This window comes from Pristis pectinata, chromosome 3, assembly GCF_009764475.1.
Source record: "Pristis pectinata isolate sPriPec2 chromosome 3, sPriPec2.1.pri, whole genome shotgun sequence".
Lineage (NCBI taxonomy): Eukaryota > Metazoa > Chordata > Chondrichthyes > Rhinopristiformes > Pristidae > Pristis > Pristis pectinata.
In genome coordinates this window covers 57991009-58008811 of record NC_067407.1, presented here as the reverse complement: position 1 = coordinate 58008811, position 17803 = coordinate 57991009, and the positions used below count along the sequence as shown (strand labels likewise).

General features: G+C 40.7%; 1 protein-coding gene across 9 annotated transcripts in view; it reads right to left on the bottom strand.

The window, feature by feature from the left end:
* Positions 1-17803, bottom strand: part of LOC127568345 (uncharacterized protein C1orf21-like) — a 164940-nt gene that overhangs the window by 12445 nt on the left and 134692 nt on the right. For all 9 annotated transcript variants that reach the window (XM_052011980.1, XM_052011977.1, XM_052011975.1 and 6 more), the window contains one exon: positions 3782-3842. In XM_052011980.1, coding sequence (XP_051867940.1) covers positions 3782-3842 — 61 coding nt within the window. The remainder of the gene's footprint in view (positions 1-3781; positions 3843-17803) is intronic.

Here is a 17803-nt window from a genome sequence, read left to right as displayed (position 1 = left end):
ACCATCATGCTGCCCTCAATCAGGGGTAAAATGAAAATAGAGGACAATAACTTCACCTAAATTCTGCAGGAAGAAAGGGGGAAATGTGTTGATGAGAATGCAGAAATGTTTAAGGTGATTGGAAATGTGCAGAGAAATCTCAAGGAACAGGCGCTAAAGTTGTTGCTTTGTAGGAATGCAGTCAAAGGAAGGCTGAAATCACTGAAACAGATCAAATGAGAACAAGGGAATACATTTTTGGAATGAGTATTTCCTTGAAATATTTAGAATGGAGAACAAGTTAATAGGGCCCAAGCAAAGGAAAGCAAGATGTAATTAAAAAATTTAAAACATATGAAACAGTTGTATGAGATGAGGTAAAAGAACATATTCAGCAACTCGCCTTCCTCAAGTACAGTAAAAAAAAAATCGGAAGTCCAAGATTTATAAACCACTGATGATCATTAGAGTGTGTCACTGGAGAGTGGAGGCTATGTATAGAATGAGAAACCAGGCAAACCTGGTCCTACAATCTGGAAAAAAGAGCATTTCTCCCTTGCAGGATTTGGTTGAAATTATTTCCACCTTATCTGTAACATTTGCTGTTTGGATCTGTGTAGTGTCATAGAGTACAACACAGAAATGGGCCTTTTGGCCCACTATGTCCATGCTGACCTTTTTTGCCATCAACACTAATCCCATTTGCCTGCATTAGGACTCTCATACATTTCCGCTGTGCCCTTTTGTAATTCCTGGGCACGAGTCTGTGTTTCGAGTGCGACTGACGGGAGTTACAGAGCAGACCTAACACCTTGAAATGTTCATGTTTTTAATTATGCTTCATTGCATTGTATTTCTTGCAAATGATAACTAAACTATACTGTGCATCAATTGGAAGATTTTATACAATAAAATTTTGAATTGAATATTAATGGGGATACACAAGGAATGATTCATCAAGTGTAATGCCATTCTGTGCTGTGACAGTAATTATCAGGAGTAAATTTGATAATCTGTACAATATTAATATAGCAAATACTATTCAGAAGCAGCAGACTGTGTCCGGTTAATCTCCATACCGTTTTCCAAATGAACTGTGGAAATCCTCAACATGATATACCCATACATCCTAAAAGGTATCTGTCAACATTTCATCAAATGCTATAACTTAGCTCAAGCATTTAGAGCAAACCCTCATAATGGGGAGCCTTTTCAGATGAACTCTTGACCTCACAATCTACCTTGTTATAGCTCTTGCACCTTATTGTCTGCCTGCACTTTCTCTGTAACTGTAACACTACATTCTGCAATTGCTTTTCCCTTTGTACTACCTCGATGCACTTATGTTTTGAGGTGATCTGTATGGATGGCATGCAAAACGAAGTTTTTCCCCCCACTGTATCTCAGTACACGTGACAATAATAAACCAATTTAAAAAAGGACTAAGGGTGCAAAATTAATATTTGTACAAGTAGTAATTTTCTGTTGAATGAGAGATGGGAAGGAACGGGATGGAGGGGAGTGAGGATGTGCTGGGTAAGGTGCCAATCAATGATGGGGTTGCTAGATAGAATGCAAGTGACTTAGGTTCAATCAGATGGAATTTGTGGTTAGTATCCAAGGCGTCACAATGGAATCGGTAGAGTTAGACTGGAGATTATAAAATGAGTTGACAAAATATTTAAGTGGATAGAATTAATTTTCTGAATTTAATTCCAGACATAGCAACAGGATTCGGGGGAACTTTAGGCTCCTTATGGAAGGACAAGCCACGATTATGGGTAACCATCCTACAAACAAACGGAAATGGCTGGAATCTTGGCCGAAGTGCAGTAAGGCTCACTGTTCCCAAATGACTCCACTGAGATAACTTTGGATTACTGACATTCAGACATCTCAGCTTGACCGTGGAACCCTACATTTTGCTCGATATTTTGGGCCGAGACCCTTCATCAGGACTTTTTTGTCCATTTTTTGCTCACTCTTTTTATGTTTGCTACTATTATAATGCTACAATAATTATCATGCTACAGAACATGAACAATGTCACCAATGTACAAATCTTTTATTGCTTTTCAATGGCATACTCTTGGCAGTAGATTATTAATGGGGGGGGGGGGGAAGGGGGAATGTCAAGAAAGACAGATTTCACTGTTACCTGATATCAACTACAAACAGATAAACACCAGAGAAAATCCATCATCTGGAACTTGCACGCATCACATTTCTAATCTTAAGCTACAAAAATTACAAGTAAAAATGGCAATGACCACAGGTCATCAGACAAAGGTTGGATTCAACACCAAACAATATAAATCCTCTCTGATCAATAAAATGATCTAGCCTTGTGGTTTGAATGAGTAGGGTTTGACACAGGCAGTGTATGGTAACAAGCATCAAACACTGAGGTTAAAACTGCCTCTTGGGTGTAAATGACATTTGTGCGCTAAACAGAACAATGCAGTACTTATCATGGAATATAAATCTGAGCAAAATCCATCCCATTGAGGTCATTTGCATCAGGAGTAAGAAATGTGGTAAACATTGGAAGCTGGATTGCCATATGCATATGACTAACAGCTGGGTACTGAGTCAACTTGCAATACAAACAAAAAGCAGAACACTGCAGGTGTTGAAACCCAGATCGAAATGGCCTGACAACATCCACAATGTTTTTTTAATACCTTAATATGAATATATATGGCACGATCTGACTGGATGGCATGCAAAGCAAAAAGCTTTTCTCTGTATCTCCGTACATGTGATAATAATAAACCAATACCAGATAACTTGACAAACTGGATGTGAGTACTTTGCCAAAAGTGGAAAAGAAACTGCATTTATAAAAAGGAATAAAATGAAGGAAAGGGGGAAGGGTTGGAATGTGCAAACACCTGTGATTAAATGAAACATGGTCATTTTGTTTCATGTTAATTTTACATTCAACACCTCTTATTCCTCCCCCCCTCCAAGAAACTAAGTTTGTACATGATGGACATACAAACAGAAACCCGCCTGGTTTATTGGCATATACTGCCCAGCTTGTTCAATGTACTTAGCATTTTGTTTTTCGTAGCCTTGAGAATATTTGGCAAACCCAGCTATGGGAATTTAACATCAAAGTCCACAGATGAAGAATGCACTCATTGCAGACTCCATCAAAACAAGACACAAGGATCTCAAGAGTTTTATTTTTGCATGACTTGATCATATGTTGTGTGTGTGTAGTGATTTAAGTTCACCATCTGTCCACTGGGAGTGCTCCGTAGAACACACAAAGAACAGTCTTAAAACTGTTATTGGGTTTATTTGGACAATGCTTCACTTGTTAATTTTTGATTACACAAAGCTTTGAAAAGTACAGACGTGTTCATGACAACCTTAATTTCATTTCCTTAGTTCATAAAACTTAGCAATTTATCATTAGAAGCTTCTTTTAAGCTGGTGTTTTAGTATTTTCATTAACTGGCAAAATGAAGATGAAATTTATTGGCAGATAGAGTTGTATTGTTGGGGTTTGATTAACTAATCACTGACTGCACTTGTATGCATGGTGGTAAGAAGTCTCCAACCTTACAACACAGCATGCCATTTTAGAGAACAGATAATAAATATATTAAAATTACATCCTCAATTTAAGTGCATCATTTTACTGTAAGGAAAAAGGTTTGGCAATTATTTACATAATTGCCAATCTTTATATGATAAAGGAAGAATGGGAAATGGGAAGCAGTTATATATTCAAAAAAAAGGTAAATTATATGCTGGAATTAGTCAGAAAAGCATTAAATGCCAAACTTACCCTTTCAATCTTTTCATCCAGCATCTTGAAGAATTCTTGCTGACTGTCTGAAGTGTGAATACTAAAAGGAATATTTAAAAACAAATGTTTAAAAAATATTCTGCACAGTTAAAAGAACTTGCCAATGATATTCACTGGTACTTAATGTTCATGCTTTTCTCAGGTACGAGTCTATGATGTACTGTATATATACTCTCATAGCGTTGTACAAAACATAGGGTTATGTTATTAAACTAGTTCAGGGTTGGCGGCCTCTTCCAGGTAACAAGGTACAAGGAAAGGTACGAAACTGAATGTTTGTCCAGATCACTCAACCTCAACTGCTCATAATGTAGCCTACAATTTGTTAAATGAATCCAAATGTATCACTCCATTAAAATATACACAAGAAAATTCAGACTTAAACCAATTCTCATTATTCATTTCTTAATTCTCAACACTCTTAATTCTTTGTCAGAAATTGTCATCTCAACTAGTGTCCTACAACAAACAGTACTTCATACAATTCAAAATGGCCTCCTTAGCTACAATGCAAGTTTGCAAGATTAAAAGTCAGAAACTGATTTTTTTAAAAATTATTTTATGAACAAAATATTGTAATTTTTTAAATACTTTTTTTTAACTATGGAGGGAATTAGACAATAGTCACCATTAATGTAATGAAAATATAGGACTGATCCAAAATGGACAATAATCTGAGAAAAGCTGAAACTTGCTCATGTGTGCTTGCCACATGGGTGGAAAGCAATAAATAGCAACAATATAGATTGACAATCTTTTGAAAAGTCACTTTTATTTTAGCAAATATAAGTGCAGCTGAAACAAGTTGTGGTACTTGTCTAACACAGTAAACCATACTCCATGATAAACAGTGTTAATGATCAATGTTCAACCTCCTTTCTCCCCCACAGATCTACAACATTTTACTCTATATCATTTGTACTTGCTGGGTATTGTATTTACACAGATCCTGATCACGACCTTCTTAGCTAACCATGGAATTTCTTCACTTCTTGCTTCATTTAGTAATTCAATCAGACCACTGAGCCATGTATAAAACATTAACAATAAACATAGAGGATATAAAGCCTTGCACCATAATATTATTAGATCAAGCGGCTACTGCATGGATTTGAACCAAAGCATCTGATTGCATATTAGATCACCATCTGATCCTCAATGTCCTACCTTTATTTAAGCATGAAAAACATTTGATTAAAAGTAACAAACTACAGAGATTATGTAGATTCAATACAGATCAAATACAGAATAATCTTATCATCATTTCAAAAGTATTAGTTCATTACTAGCATTCTTTTTTGCAACATTGCTCAATTAACATTCATGAGACTAGCAGCTGACTGGGCCTTGACAAACAAAATAGTTAATATTCCCTTTCCCTGCAAATGAAAGAAAGGGTTTCTTTCAGAGCCATTAATATTTGATGGCACGCCCTTTGGTATTAGCCTTGAAGTTTTTGTTTGTGGGGGTGGAAACAAGCACCAGAAGTTTGGGAAATGTAAAAATAATAACGTGAAAACCTTGCAACCAGTGTGCTTTCTCTGACATCTGTGAGGGATCGATAGGCAAATGATTCTGATCCAGTTTTGACGGAGAGTCCTGTCTAAAACTTCAGTTCATCGCTTCCAAATGCTGGCCCGTCTGAACTAAATGTCAATCACTTGTTTTTGATCAATGTTAACAATTTTTTTTTATTGCTTTAGAAACACATTAATTAACTCAACTGCTACCTTTGGTATTTCGTCTGCGCACAGCCCTAGATGACAGGCGTTTTTCTCTTGGGCGATCGAAGACGAAATTCAGGTACCATCCATATACTATGGTGATAATTTGCACATATTTTATGGATAGTGGAAGGCTCTAAAACTTGACAAAGTTCTTGCCACTGATACTTGGGTACTGCAATCCAACATAACCTAACTCACTGTCTTACAAGGTCTGAATGAAGATCTCTTTGATTTAATCAAAAGGAGGTAGGATTAGTCCTCTTCATTCTGCAGTTGCTGCTTTACACCCTAGATAGATTGTTTAAGTCTTGAGGAAACAAATGCAAGTCGACTTCTGGCTCAACAGCCATTTGGTATCAATTAACGACTGCACAATATCTTGCACAAATTACAACTAAAGGATCACAGCAGATATTAATCCCTGAAACTCCTGCATCTCCTACAAGTTTTTTCTTCTGTTTAGGGTCTCGCTGGAGTGAACACATTCCTGTATTTGTTTGTAGGAGCAAGGCTGTTATGTACCCAGACTGGCTAAGGAATGAAAATTCCTTAATCCAGCAATGGGACTGGGGGTCATTGTTATAGTAATGGACCCCGATGCCTTGATGTCCCATTCTGCTCCACGTTTCAAACTTAACATCCCACCAGCTCTTGCAACCTTAACCTCAACCCTGCTTATACTTCCCCGTCTCACCTAGATTCACCTATGATCCACCAGCTCATGCTCCTCTCCCCCCTCCCACCCACTCCAATCCTTTTATTCTGGTTTCTGCCCTCTTCCTTTCCAGTCCTGATGAAGTATCTTGGCCCGAAACTTCGACTGTTCATTTCCCTCCATATATGCTGTCTTTCCTGCTGAGTTCCTCCATTTTCTCTGTGTTGCTCCAGGTTTCCAGCATCTGCACTTTCTGTAAACTGTAAACTATACCTTCACAATAACTAGTCATTGTAAAATGTGCTGAAGTTACTCATCTAAGTACATTGGCACCACCTCTCAAATCCATAACCTCAACCACTGTTGTGTGAAGGTTCTTTTGGGATCTTAAAGATGGAGGACTCTGGACACAGGCTTTGGATCTTAAAAATAGTTTAATCGTAAAGGCAAACGTGGGAACAGAATGAATGGGAATGAATGTACACTCGCGCACGCGCGCGCACACACACACAGATAGGAGATTGCGAAAGTAAGGGAAATCGCAATGAGGGTGAGATACCCACACACACGCGCGCACACACACACACAATAAACAAGTTACAAGTTATCAAGGGATAAACACTTCAATGCCTGAACACCTCGACCTAGACAAGCATTGGCTCTAACACTCCCTGGAATCTGATTAAGACGCTCCCAAACCTCGTGGTGGTGCACCCTCTTACCAGTGGTCTCTGCAGTGTTGTCTCACTATTCCCGGGGCAGTCGAAAGAGGAAGATCCAGGAGTGTGCAGCACTCTTTATAGTGATGGAAGGCTGGGTAGAACCCGGCCAGGTAAGTTAGACAGGCCAATAGCTTGGGGGTCAAGGACAAAGGTGTTTACCAAGGCCAATGGTCAGGCAGGCCCAGGAACAAAGGTGCTCTCCAAGGCCAATCCCTATGCCCACAGGTGGGGTGGAGTCGAACCTTGATTCACAGTGTGTCACTTCTGATCCGATAAGCAATGCTGTCCTCCGACCAGAGGGGTCAGTGTTGTCACTGTCACTTGAAAGCCATGTACTTTCATACTACAACCACCAAAAGGGACAATGGCAACATGTGCATGGAAACACCATCACCTGTAGATATGTTTCAAGTCACTTATCAACTTGACTTGGAACTATCTTGCCAGTCCTTCTTTGTCACTGGGTCCACATCCTGGAAGTTCAGACCCAGCAGCATTGTGGGAACAGGAATGCAGCGGTTCAAGGTGATGGCTCCCCTCCACCTTTTCAAGGGTAACTAGGCATGGGCAACAAATGATGGCCCTGCCAGAACACCCAATTCCCAAGGAATGAATGAGAAACAACAATGTGGAAGAGATGGATTAACATTTCAGGTGGGATTCTCCATTATAAATAGCTTGGAGTCCTTATGAAGAATTCTACTGAACCATTATCTCCCACAGATTTTGTGTGACGTGCTGATTACAGCATTTTGGCATTCTTATTTTTACTTTTCTTAAATTTATGCTATTGCTTTTCCCCCAACGCCCACTATAAAGAAACGCCTCACACAGTCTCAAAGCTAGTATACTATCAAATATTACTGGGCCTGAAAGCTGCCACAATGTTAGTGCACATTTATTAATCAAGATAAAGCTCATCGGTAGTGCAATATGTTAAACTGGAATACTTCAGCAAGGAAAATACGTGCTTCACAAGTCAACCAGAGAACAGAATAACTGAGCCAAATACAAGCCCATGACCTTGTAACCATAAATTCCAAGAATAGCGAACAACAGCAGCCAAACAAAGAGTTATCATCACTACTTTGTAAATATTCTAAAGGTATGAAAATATTCACGTACAATTTGAATTTGTTTTGGGTGGAATGGAGGGTGGGGAGGGAAAGAGCATAGTACCTGCTCACAATTAGAATTACTACCATTTTTGTTAAATTAAGAATAAGACTTAGATAGGGTTAAATCTTAGTTTCGCTTAACACTTGATATGGAATTACTAAATCATTCCTTGTATTTTGTAACAATAAAATCTTGCACCTTTATAACACACCAAGGATGGCCCAGTCATGATGAGTGCCTGCCTGTCACGAGTACCCAGGGCAGTTTAAGATTTGCCCCTAATTGCCAAAATCCTATCACAATCCTGTTTGTGACAGGGAAGGTGGGTAGCAAGTAGGAAGAGCATTTTCAGGGAATCCCAAGGAGCAGTGGTCCTACCGAACTAAGCAGGACCTCTTTACTGCTTTTATATGGCTTAACTGACCAGGAGAGAAAGTCATCATCAGGGGTCCAGTCATGGGACTATTAGAGATGGGTGGGAGCACTGGTGCAAGATCTGGTTTTGTGGTGGGCAGGGAGGATTGGAGCTTAAGAACTGGGCCAGGGAGTGGGTTCAACCAATTAAAGTGCAAGGAGAAGCAATGGCCAAGAGAAGGGAGCTGAGAGTTGACTGGTGAATCACGATGAAGTCTTTCCCTGCTCTTTATGAACGAAAAGGTTGCATTTATATTGCATCTTTCATAACCTTGGGGTGGCCCAGAATTCTCTCCAGCTGATGCACCTTCAGAAGCATTACATGCTATCTGTGTCTCTCATCTGCATTCCACTGACCATTTGCTGAACCTTAGGAAAGCTGACTATAAAATGTAAATCAAGCTCCTAGCTGCAATGTGGTAGCTCAAGTAGTACGAGATATTGTGCCCCTCCTAAAAATAGGTACACCAGGAAATTCAGCAAAAGCAGAAGCTGGTGTCTGATAAGTCAGGGAGGTGCCTCACTATTTTTAATTTTTATTTTCCTTGCCCCACAACATCTCTCCGCATTCATGGTGGGTGGATTTATATTGACTTCTGGACTCCATAAAAAATAGCTCAAATTCTACAGAATAAATAGAAGTGCTCCATTTGGTAAATTAGCATTATAGCAACAGTTAAAGCAAGATCAACACAGCTGTTAAAATGCAATCACTTTTATAAATAGCAGCTCAACCTAAAAAGTTTAATGAGACCAATACAGGAGAGTTCTGCAATCATAGACGAAAACTTTAAAACCTGGTTGATGCTGAATTAGGAGTCCATACAGGTTAGTTTGCCAGAGAGCTGCTGAGTGAATTGGATTTGGTGCAAAGTGGGATAAAGCAGCAGAATTTGCGACGAGCTTGCAGTTCTGGAGTGTACACGGTTGGCTAAGAGGGCATTTGAGTAATTGAGACAGGAAGTGGTAAAGGCATGGATAAGGATGAGCTGGAGGCATTTTTAGAGGCAGACGTAGGTGGTATTGGAATGTAGATGAGGTTCAGAGTTTGGTTGTGGGTTAGGTGTGACACCAAGTGATAACGGTGATGGAGAAAATATGGCATCAGAAGTACAGCTCAGGATAAAAGAGGGTGCCAAGTTCGTGAACTATTTTACCTTAGCCACAGGGCAGATTGAGATTGGCAGCTGGCAAACAGATTTTGGCAGTTGTGAAAGCTGGTGGCTTCAACCTTTCCGATATCTGGTTGAAGGCAAAACAAGCACTGAACCTTCAAGTTGCCTGTTCTCAGAGGATCACATCCACCTGTCCTGATGTTATTGGGTCTGCACATGTCCACAATCTTTTAAATGATTACTGGGGAGGACCTTGCCTCTGTTTTCCCCATAAACCAGTTCCCTTCTACCCACCGGAGTTGGAGAAAGTTTCTGCCTGGCCAAGCAGACAGACAAATCTGATACAGTAGAAGGGTCGAGAGCTAAAAATAACTGTCACTCTAACAGCCAAATTGGCAGTGCCTAATTCTTTGCTTGACCAGAGTTGTTCAGCTCTGTTTACACGTGGGAGCAAGTAATCTGCAGGGCCAATGGGGAAAAGAATGTTTAATTGCAGCTGACATTGAACATTCTAGCACGGCACAAAATTTTCCCAGTGGTGAATAAGACAAACTTTGGCAGGGATTGGGCTATGCTCAGCAAATGAAGCAGTTCACTATTTCCTATCCTTTAACTTTTATTCAGGGATATTGAAAGGGACAAGGTTTATTGAAAAGGATATTATTCATTTTTTTTAAAAGCATGAAGCTATTCTTCAATGGATGGTTATCCGAAGCATTGATTAATGACTTGTACTGTACTGTTGATCTGTGTATTAACACTGCCATCCAGCAAAACAAAAACACAAAATGCTGGAAACACTCAGCGGGTCAGGCAGTATCTGTAGGAGGAGAAACAGGGTTAATGTTTTATCTCCGAGACCTTTTTTCACAGACCTGAAATATTTGTTTTTACAGATACTGCCCGACCTGCTGAGTGTTTCTAGCACTGTCTATTTATTTTAGATCTGCAGTTTCTTGTTTTTGCAGTTGCTGCCATCCACCACCCCTTCCCCAGCTCCTTCCCCCCCCCCCACCCTCCTTCATCTTTTCAGAACAACCTTATTTGGAGCAGGCATCTTGGAGCAAGAGCTACATCAATCTGACTTCAGGACTACCACCCCTGCTAACTGAGCACTGCTGTGCTGTTAGCTTGACTGACCAGTTTCCAGGGCAGGAGGCTGGTGTGTGCCCTTAGACTAGCCTGAATTTCTGGTTCACAATGCAATCAATGAAACCCAGCCTGTCCCCATAATGCGTCACAGCAAGAGTAGTTTGGCAGGAACTTGTACTGCCAGCTGATCAATGCCTTGTTTTGCTTCCTTCCCTGAGGCTGGAAAACAAATCGTTGCTGAAAATTGGTGAGTGAAATTTCACAGAGCCTTTTCCCTTTGAATGAGTGCACAGATTTAGGATAATTGGTGAGAAAGTCAAGACACGAATGCAGTTTATATATTCTCCATTTTGGAATGCACTGCCTTAAGGTTTGGTTGTGCTGGTTTCAAATTGGGATTGGATACATACTTGAAATGGTTAAAAAATGGCAAGGCTATGAGAATGTGCAAGACTACTTCATGTGTTGTGATTTCATGATTTTCATTGTTTGGGCGGTCACCGTGGAGTGAAAGAAATAAAACATTTTATGCCTTCTAATTTGGTCTGAAATTCATACTCAGAAAGCAGAACTGGAAATACTCACCAGGTCAGACAGGATCTGTGGAGGAAGTAACAGAGTTAACACTTTGGGTCAATGAATTTTCTTTGGAACTAAACTCCATGTTTTTAAGTTGCAGAATAGGGGGAGTGATCTGTCTTGGGGAGAGATAAATGTAGCAGATCAATGAGGTTTGGGGCGGGGGGGGGGGGGGGGGGGGGAAGGAGGGAAGGAATGTGGAGGAGAAAAAAGCCTGTGGAAAAGTTGTACAGAATGTTGGGTAACTGCACCTGGTGTGTTCTGTGCAATTCTGATAGCCACACTATAGGAAGGATGTGATTTAAAGCTAGAGAGGGTGCAGAGAAGGTTCACAAGAATGTTACTTGGACTAGAGGACTTGAGTAATAAGGAGAGACTGGATTGGCTGGGACTGTTTTCCCTGGAGCAAAGGGAATTGAGGGATGACCTTAACGGGGGTTATAAAATCATAAGGGGCTTAGGTAGGGTAGATAGTCACAGTCTGTTACCCATGGCAGGGGAGCCTAAAACAAAATGAGAGGGGAAAGATTTGAAGAGGATCTGAAGGGCAACTTTCTCACAGAGGGGGTGGTGGGTATATGGAATGAGTTGCCAGGAGAAGTGGTAGAGGTGGGTACAATTACAAGTTTCAAAAGACATTTGGACAGATACTTGGATAGGAAAGATTTAGAAGGATATGGGCCAAATGCAGGCAACTGGGACTACCTTAGACAGGCTCCTTGGTCGGCATGGACAAATTGTGTTAAAGAGCCTGTTTCTGTGCTGTATAACTCTATGACTAAGCATTTGCCCTAACCAGTAGAGTGCTAGATTATATAGTGCTTAATAAAACCTTGTAACGGCAGGAAATTATACAAATGCACTGTTAAATGCAGAATGCTAATGGTTAAAGCTCCTGAGGAAATTAAAAGGATAAGAAACTTCAAGAAAAAAAACTTTCCATCCATAGCACTTGTACCCCCTTCTCTGCACCATCTCCCTTTTTATCAAATAGTCCATTTCCTGGGAACACAGCAACCTTAATTAGGGTTACTTTTCATTCTTCTTGCATCGATCAGCAGGAAGCTACATTTTTGGAGAGAGTATTCATAGTAAATGGCAGGTGGGGTCTCCCCACTTCCTTGGTTTGGGAGACTTGCAGGGCAGATACAGAGTAGGTGTGCAGAGGGGAGCCCCACTTGGAGGTGGTGGGAATGAGGATGCCATGTGAGTGCAGGAGGGACAACCAGAATTTTAAATGGACTTTCATTCTGCATAAGTTGATTCCTGCTGAGACTTCTCATAACTTACCAAGTACCATGAAAAAAATCCCAGGAGTAACTAAATATTAACATCAATGACTATTGTTATGTGACTTCAGAACAATTTTGAGTCATGCAAACAGAGCATCCAACCTCTCGTACAAAAAGAACAGAGAATATTCCCATGCCAAACCTAGAAAGCCCACAGTACATTTTTATGACTCCTACTAGAGGGATGTAAACAAAGGCTTGGATACTGAAACCCCTGAATCCAGCTTGTCTGGGACTTAAACAAGAAAGAGTAATAATAAACAAAACCGTACCAAGATTTTAAACAAGTATATACAGGCAATTTGATTGCATCATCCAAGTTATTTAGAGGGGACACTGTTTTTGTCTCTCTCGCTCTCTCTCTCTCTCTGGTCTACTAATCCCTCCCTTACTCCTGCCACTCTCCCCTGCAACCACAGGAGGTGTAACGCTTGTTCCTTCACCACCATCCAGGAACGTAAACAGCCCTTCCAGGTGAGGCAAAGATTCACTTGCACCTCCTCAGACCTGGTCGAATGCATTCGGTGCTCCCGATGTGGCCGCCTCTACATCGGTGAGACCAAGTGCAGACTATGCCATCGGTTTGTTGAGCACCTACAATCTATCCACAATGGCCACCCCGAGCTCCCAGTTCCAAGCCATATCAACTCCCCTTCCCACACCGACCTGTCTGTCCTCGGCCTTCTACACTGCCATGGTAAAGCTCAATGCAAACTAGAGAAACAACACCTCATATTCTGCCTGGGTAGTCTACAGCCCAATGGCTTGAACACTGAATTCTCATATTTCAGCTAACTGTTCCCTCCTGTGTTCCTGCCTCTCTCCTTCTGATCCACCTCTGGTCCTCCCATTTATGTCCCCTTTTCCATACACCCTCTCCCAACACCCATTTTGTTCCCCTCTCCCTTTGGATCCATCTACTACCCATGCACTTCACCCATTGAATCCCCTCTCTGGTTCCATTTGCCCTTGATCTCTCCCTTAATGGCTCCCATTATTACCGTCCTTGCTTATCAAATTCCAGCACTTGTTGCCTTTGTGTCCCTGCTCGTCATCAACTAGCCTCTGATTCCACCTTCACCCTCCCCTGCCCCTCCCAACTTAGTCCACCTATCACCCACTGGCCCCCACTGCACCTCTTTCCCCCCCCCCCCCCCCCCCCACACACACACTGTTGGACCTACTGAGTTCCTCCAGCAGATAGGTTCAAAAACATTCTCCATATGGGCTTCTATCATACATCTTACTCCTCCTCTAGCCCCACTATAAAAACTGTAAACCCTCCACTCTTCCCCAGTTCCTAATAAGGGTCACTGACCTTAAATGTTAGCTGGTTTCTTTTTCTGCAGCTGCTCTGACTGGCTGAGCTCTTCCAGCATTTGTGTTTTTGTCTCACAAAAAGCAATGTGGGCTCAATGGCTTCAATAAATGGCTCCTTCCTGTGCAGCAGACTGAAATCCAATGCAATACTAGAGGAACTGAATGCCATCAGAAGTGCACCATTCAGATAATATTAAACTGAGATCCCAACTACCGAACCCAATCCAACTCTAGTGAAATAGAAACAAACTGTTCCTTCATTTCAATGATGATAAGTGCACAAAGCGGCTCTCCCATTCACAATGCAAGCAATTTCTTGCATTTGAAGAGAATTTGGTGAAAAGCAATTTATGGATGCTAGCTTTAAAAGTATTGCCTCTACACTGCAAAAACAAAACTTTGTCGTTCATGAGGCTAAGGCACAAAGAAAACCAGGTGTTCTGTTCACACACAAAGCCATGCAGCACCTAGTCAAGTCTGCTCTTCCCCTACTGCTAATCCAGACAGAAGCATTCATCAGCTGCAGTGCTATGGGGTTCCAGCACTAGAGTCAGTCTTCTCAACAAATGCTACAAACAAGAGTCATTGGATGTTGGAATCCGGGCTAATTCTTCCCAAGGAAAGCCCAAATAGAGGCCATCAGTAACACTCCACAAACCCTTCCACACCTAAACTTGGCCAATGCAGAAGACTATGGAGCAAACCAATGAGACTATATTAAGGATTTTTTTTTAAATCTTAAAACAATATACTGTATAGCTGTTTGTTCAGATTCCTTTAAATCAGTATTTACCCATGCTTCTAAATGTCAGAACTGGGAAAGAAAGTTGCAGAGAAATTTGGGGAGGGATGGATGGGGAAAAAAGGGAATATCTCCATTGGGGGAAGGTTTGGATGGCCCTGATGGTTAATGAGGGCAATTAGAGAGGGAGCACATGACAGAGAGAACAAAGAGATATTTTGAAGCTTTGCAACGCAGGTGAGTAATGTTGCTGACACCCAAGTCCAAAAGGGGACTGGAAATGTCCAGATCATCGATCCAGTTGCATGATTCTCACTTAGGGAGTCATATGGGTTAAAGTGCAAGAGACATTCAGTTCAAATCCCAGACAGTTCTGGCAACCTGGGTTTGATCTTGACCTCCAATGCTGTATGGAATTAGCAGAGACTCAGTGACTGCGTGGGTTTCCCCAGGTGCTCCAGTTTTTCCCCCTCCTTCCACATCCCAATAGTGTGTGGGCTAGTATGTTAATTGGCCACTGTAAATTGTCCCCAGTGTAGGTGGGATAGGAATGTGCAGAGAGTAGGAAAAATTAGTGGGGGAGATGGGATTGTAAACTGGCATAGACTCGATGGACTGAATGGCCTCCTTCCATGCACAAGTACCACTAAACCATAACCACATCCACTAAGCAGATGACTATATCTTGGAATGGTCTCCCCCATAGCACAATTATAATGTAACACTGATAGAGACTTGAACACTGGCTGGTACAAAGCCCAATTCATGCTGAGCTATCTAACTTTAAGCCCTGTAGCAACAGGTGCGATTCAGTTGGCGTCTTAACTAGAAAGACGTTAAATAATTTACTTTCTCTGGTACCTATCGTCACTTCATGAATTGGGTAAATCTCTGAAAAAAGTTGAACTTGTAAATATTAACTGGCCATTGAATCAGGATTCAATTAAACAACCGCAAGCACTCACATGATGAATAGATGCTTGGAGTAGGTCCAAGTGACGAAGTAATTAACTTGCCACAACCAGCCCACCTCCAGCTTGAGAAGGATTGGGCACAGAAAAATGCAGAAATTCAGACATGCTGATTAAAACAGCAACATGTTCACTAATTTCAAAAGAGGAAGCTTCCTCATTAGGCGTCCTTTTCCCAGGCTTCATCTTGACCTTGCTGATTAAAACAACTAAAAGCTGATCTTTCATAGTAGACTTGAAATTTTGGGGAAAAATTAATTTTGGTAACCCCACGTTATTGAATAGTGAGAATATCAATTGAATTTCTATATTCAACACTGAGAAAATATAACAGAAATTAAAGGATTGCCCCCTTACCCCTAAAGATAAGAATCAACACAGACACAAGACTCAATGGTTTTTTCACAACCAACTTGGAATTCTGTCACTTCAATGGTGCAGGGCCAAAATCCTGGAATTCCCACTGTGGGAGAACATGGATTGCCAAGTTTCAAAGGCAACAATTGCCTTCCTTATTGGTGATACCCATATCCTGAGAAGGGTCTTTTTATGATGATGAAAACTAACTCCCATGTTGGCTCAATATCTAGTCTTCGGTTAATATAATTCTACAATGCTAAAAGTCCAAATACTGCGCAAAATGTTACTTCAACATCTCTAGGTGGCACAGATACATTGCACCACTCTATTAATGTACAGACATGGCAAGAAACAAGTCAGCAATCTGAAGAGCTACGTCAAGGCAAAGGATATTGCGGTACTGGAGGAAAACCTTGAAAGGAGATTGAGAACATCAAAAATGAGTTAAGTTGGATCCAAAGGCAGAAATAGAAGTGCTGCAAGCAATAGTTATGGAGGCAAGAATTAGATTGTGACTCCAGATTTCAAGGTGAGTGGCCTGGACAAAGGAAGGGAAATAATGTCAATAAGTTGCAGCAAGCCAACACACAGGATTCATTTTTGGTCCATTGCGGTGAATTCTGGTAAAAGGAAGATAACACTGGAATGCATCAATGATGTTGTGGAGAGGGGAAGATTTAAAAGAAAATCAGCTGGGTAGGGGAATGTCTATGTTTTGATACAGAGATCAGGAATAATGTAATGATTGGGGCAAAACCAAAAGGTTTAGCTGAAATAAAATGCAATCCACTAACAGAAAAATATGACCAGGCTTGTTAAATTTTGAGAATATATTTTGCACAGTACCTCAAAATTGATGGGGAAGCCCCCATGATAGCAAAGTAATTCAAACAGCGTTATTTGTGTACTTTCATTCAATATTGCTAGATCAAATATTCTCTTTTAATAGGCAAACACTGTGGCCAATGGTTAGCAACATTATCAGTACTTAAAAATTATGTAAAATTGAAATGATTGCAAAATGTTAGTGAAGTTAAATGATTCTCTCCTGAACAAATGTACAATGCAGTTGCTTGCACGGGAGAGGGTTAAGTAGAACTCTTGAATATTGATTTTGCGTGTGGTGGTGTAGGAAATGCACTGGCTCAGTTAAATAACAATTAGAACTGGTGATTTTTATTTCTTAACGAATCAAAATTGAATGTTTGTGGAATTATTTTTTTAATTTCATTCCTGGTTTCCTCAATCAGCTGCTAAAATTAAGGTCATGATCAGAGGAAAAAAACAACTGGGCAAAATGCAGCAGTACCCATCATTAAGCTAGAAAAAAAAAATCACCTGACTGCATGTAAGTCAGTTAAATATAATGGGCAGGGGTGTGAGCAAGTACATCTGATGGCAATTGGGAGCACATAATTAAAGTGGGCAGAGACCTTATGAAACCAGATCCAGTTTTGCATCCTAAACTGGATTTTAATCATACTCACACAACTGTACTTGCTTTAAGTCCAGAAATTGAGCTTATTATTGCTGAATATACACTTGAAACTGATCTAACAAACATTTAAGTTTTTGAAAATAAAAATTCAAGAAAGCTCTTGTGTCTATAGGGCACCCTTCCACACCCTAATGATATTTCTAAAGTGCTCTGCAACAGTACATAGTGAAGTCCTGTAATGGAGAAAACACAGCATAATGTGTGCACAGCACAATCCCATAAACAGCAATGTGATAATTACTAGAAAATCTGTATTAAGATGGTTACTATGATGGTTACTATGTTGGCCAATGTTAGCTCTGCAAGGAGAACTCCTCTGTTCTTTGCAAAACAGTGTCATGGGCTCTTCTACATTCACATCAGCACTTCTGTTTAAGACTAACTGAAAGGTGCTC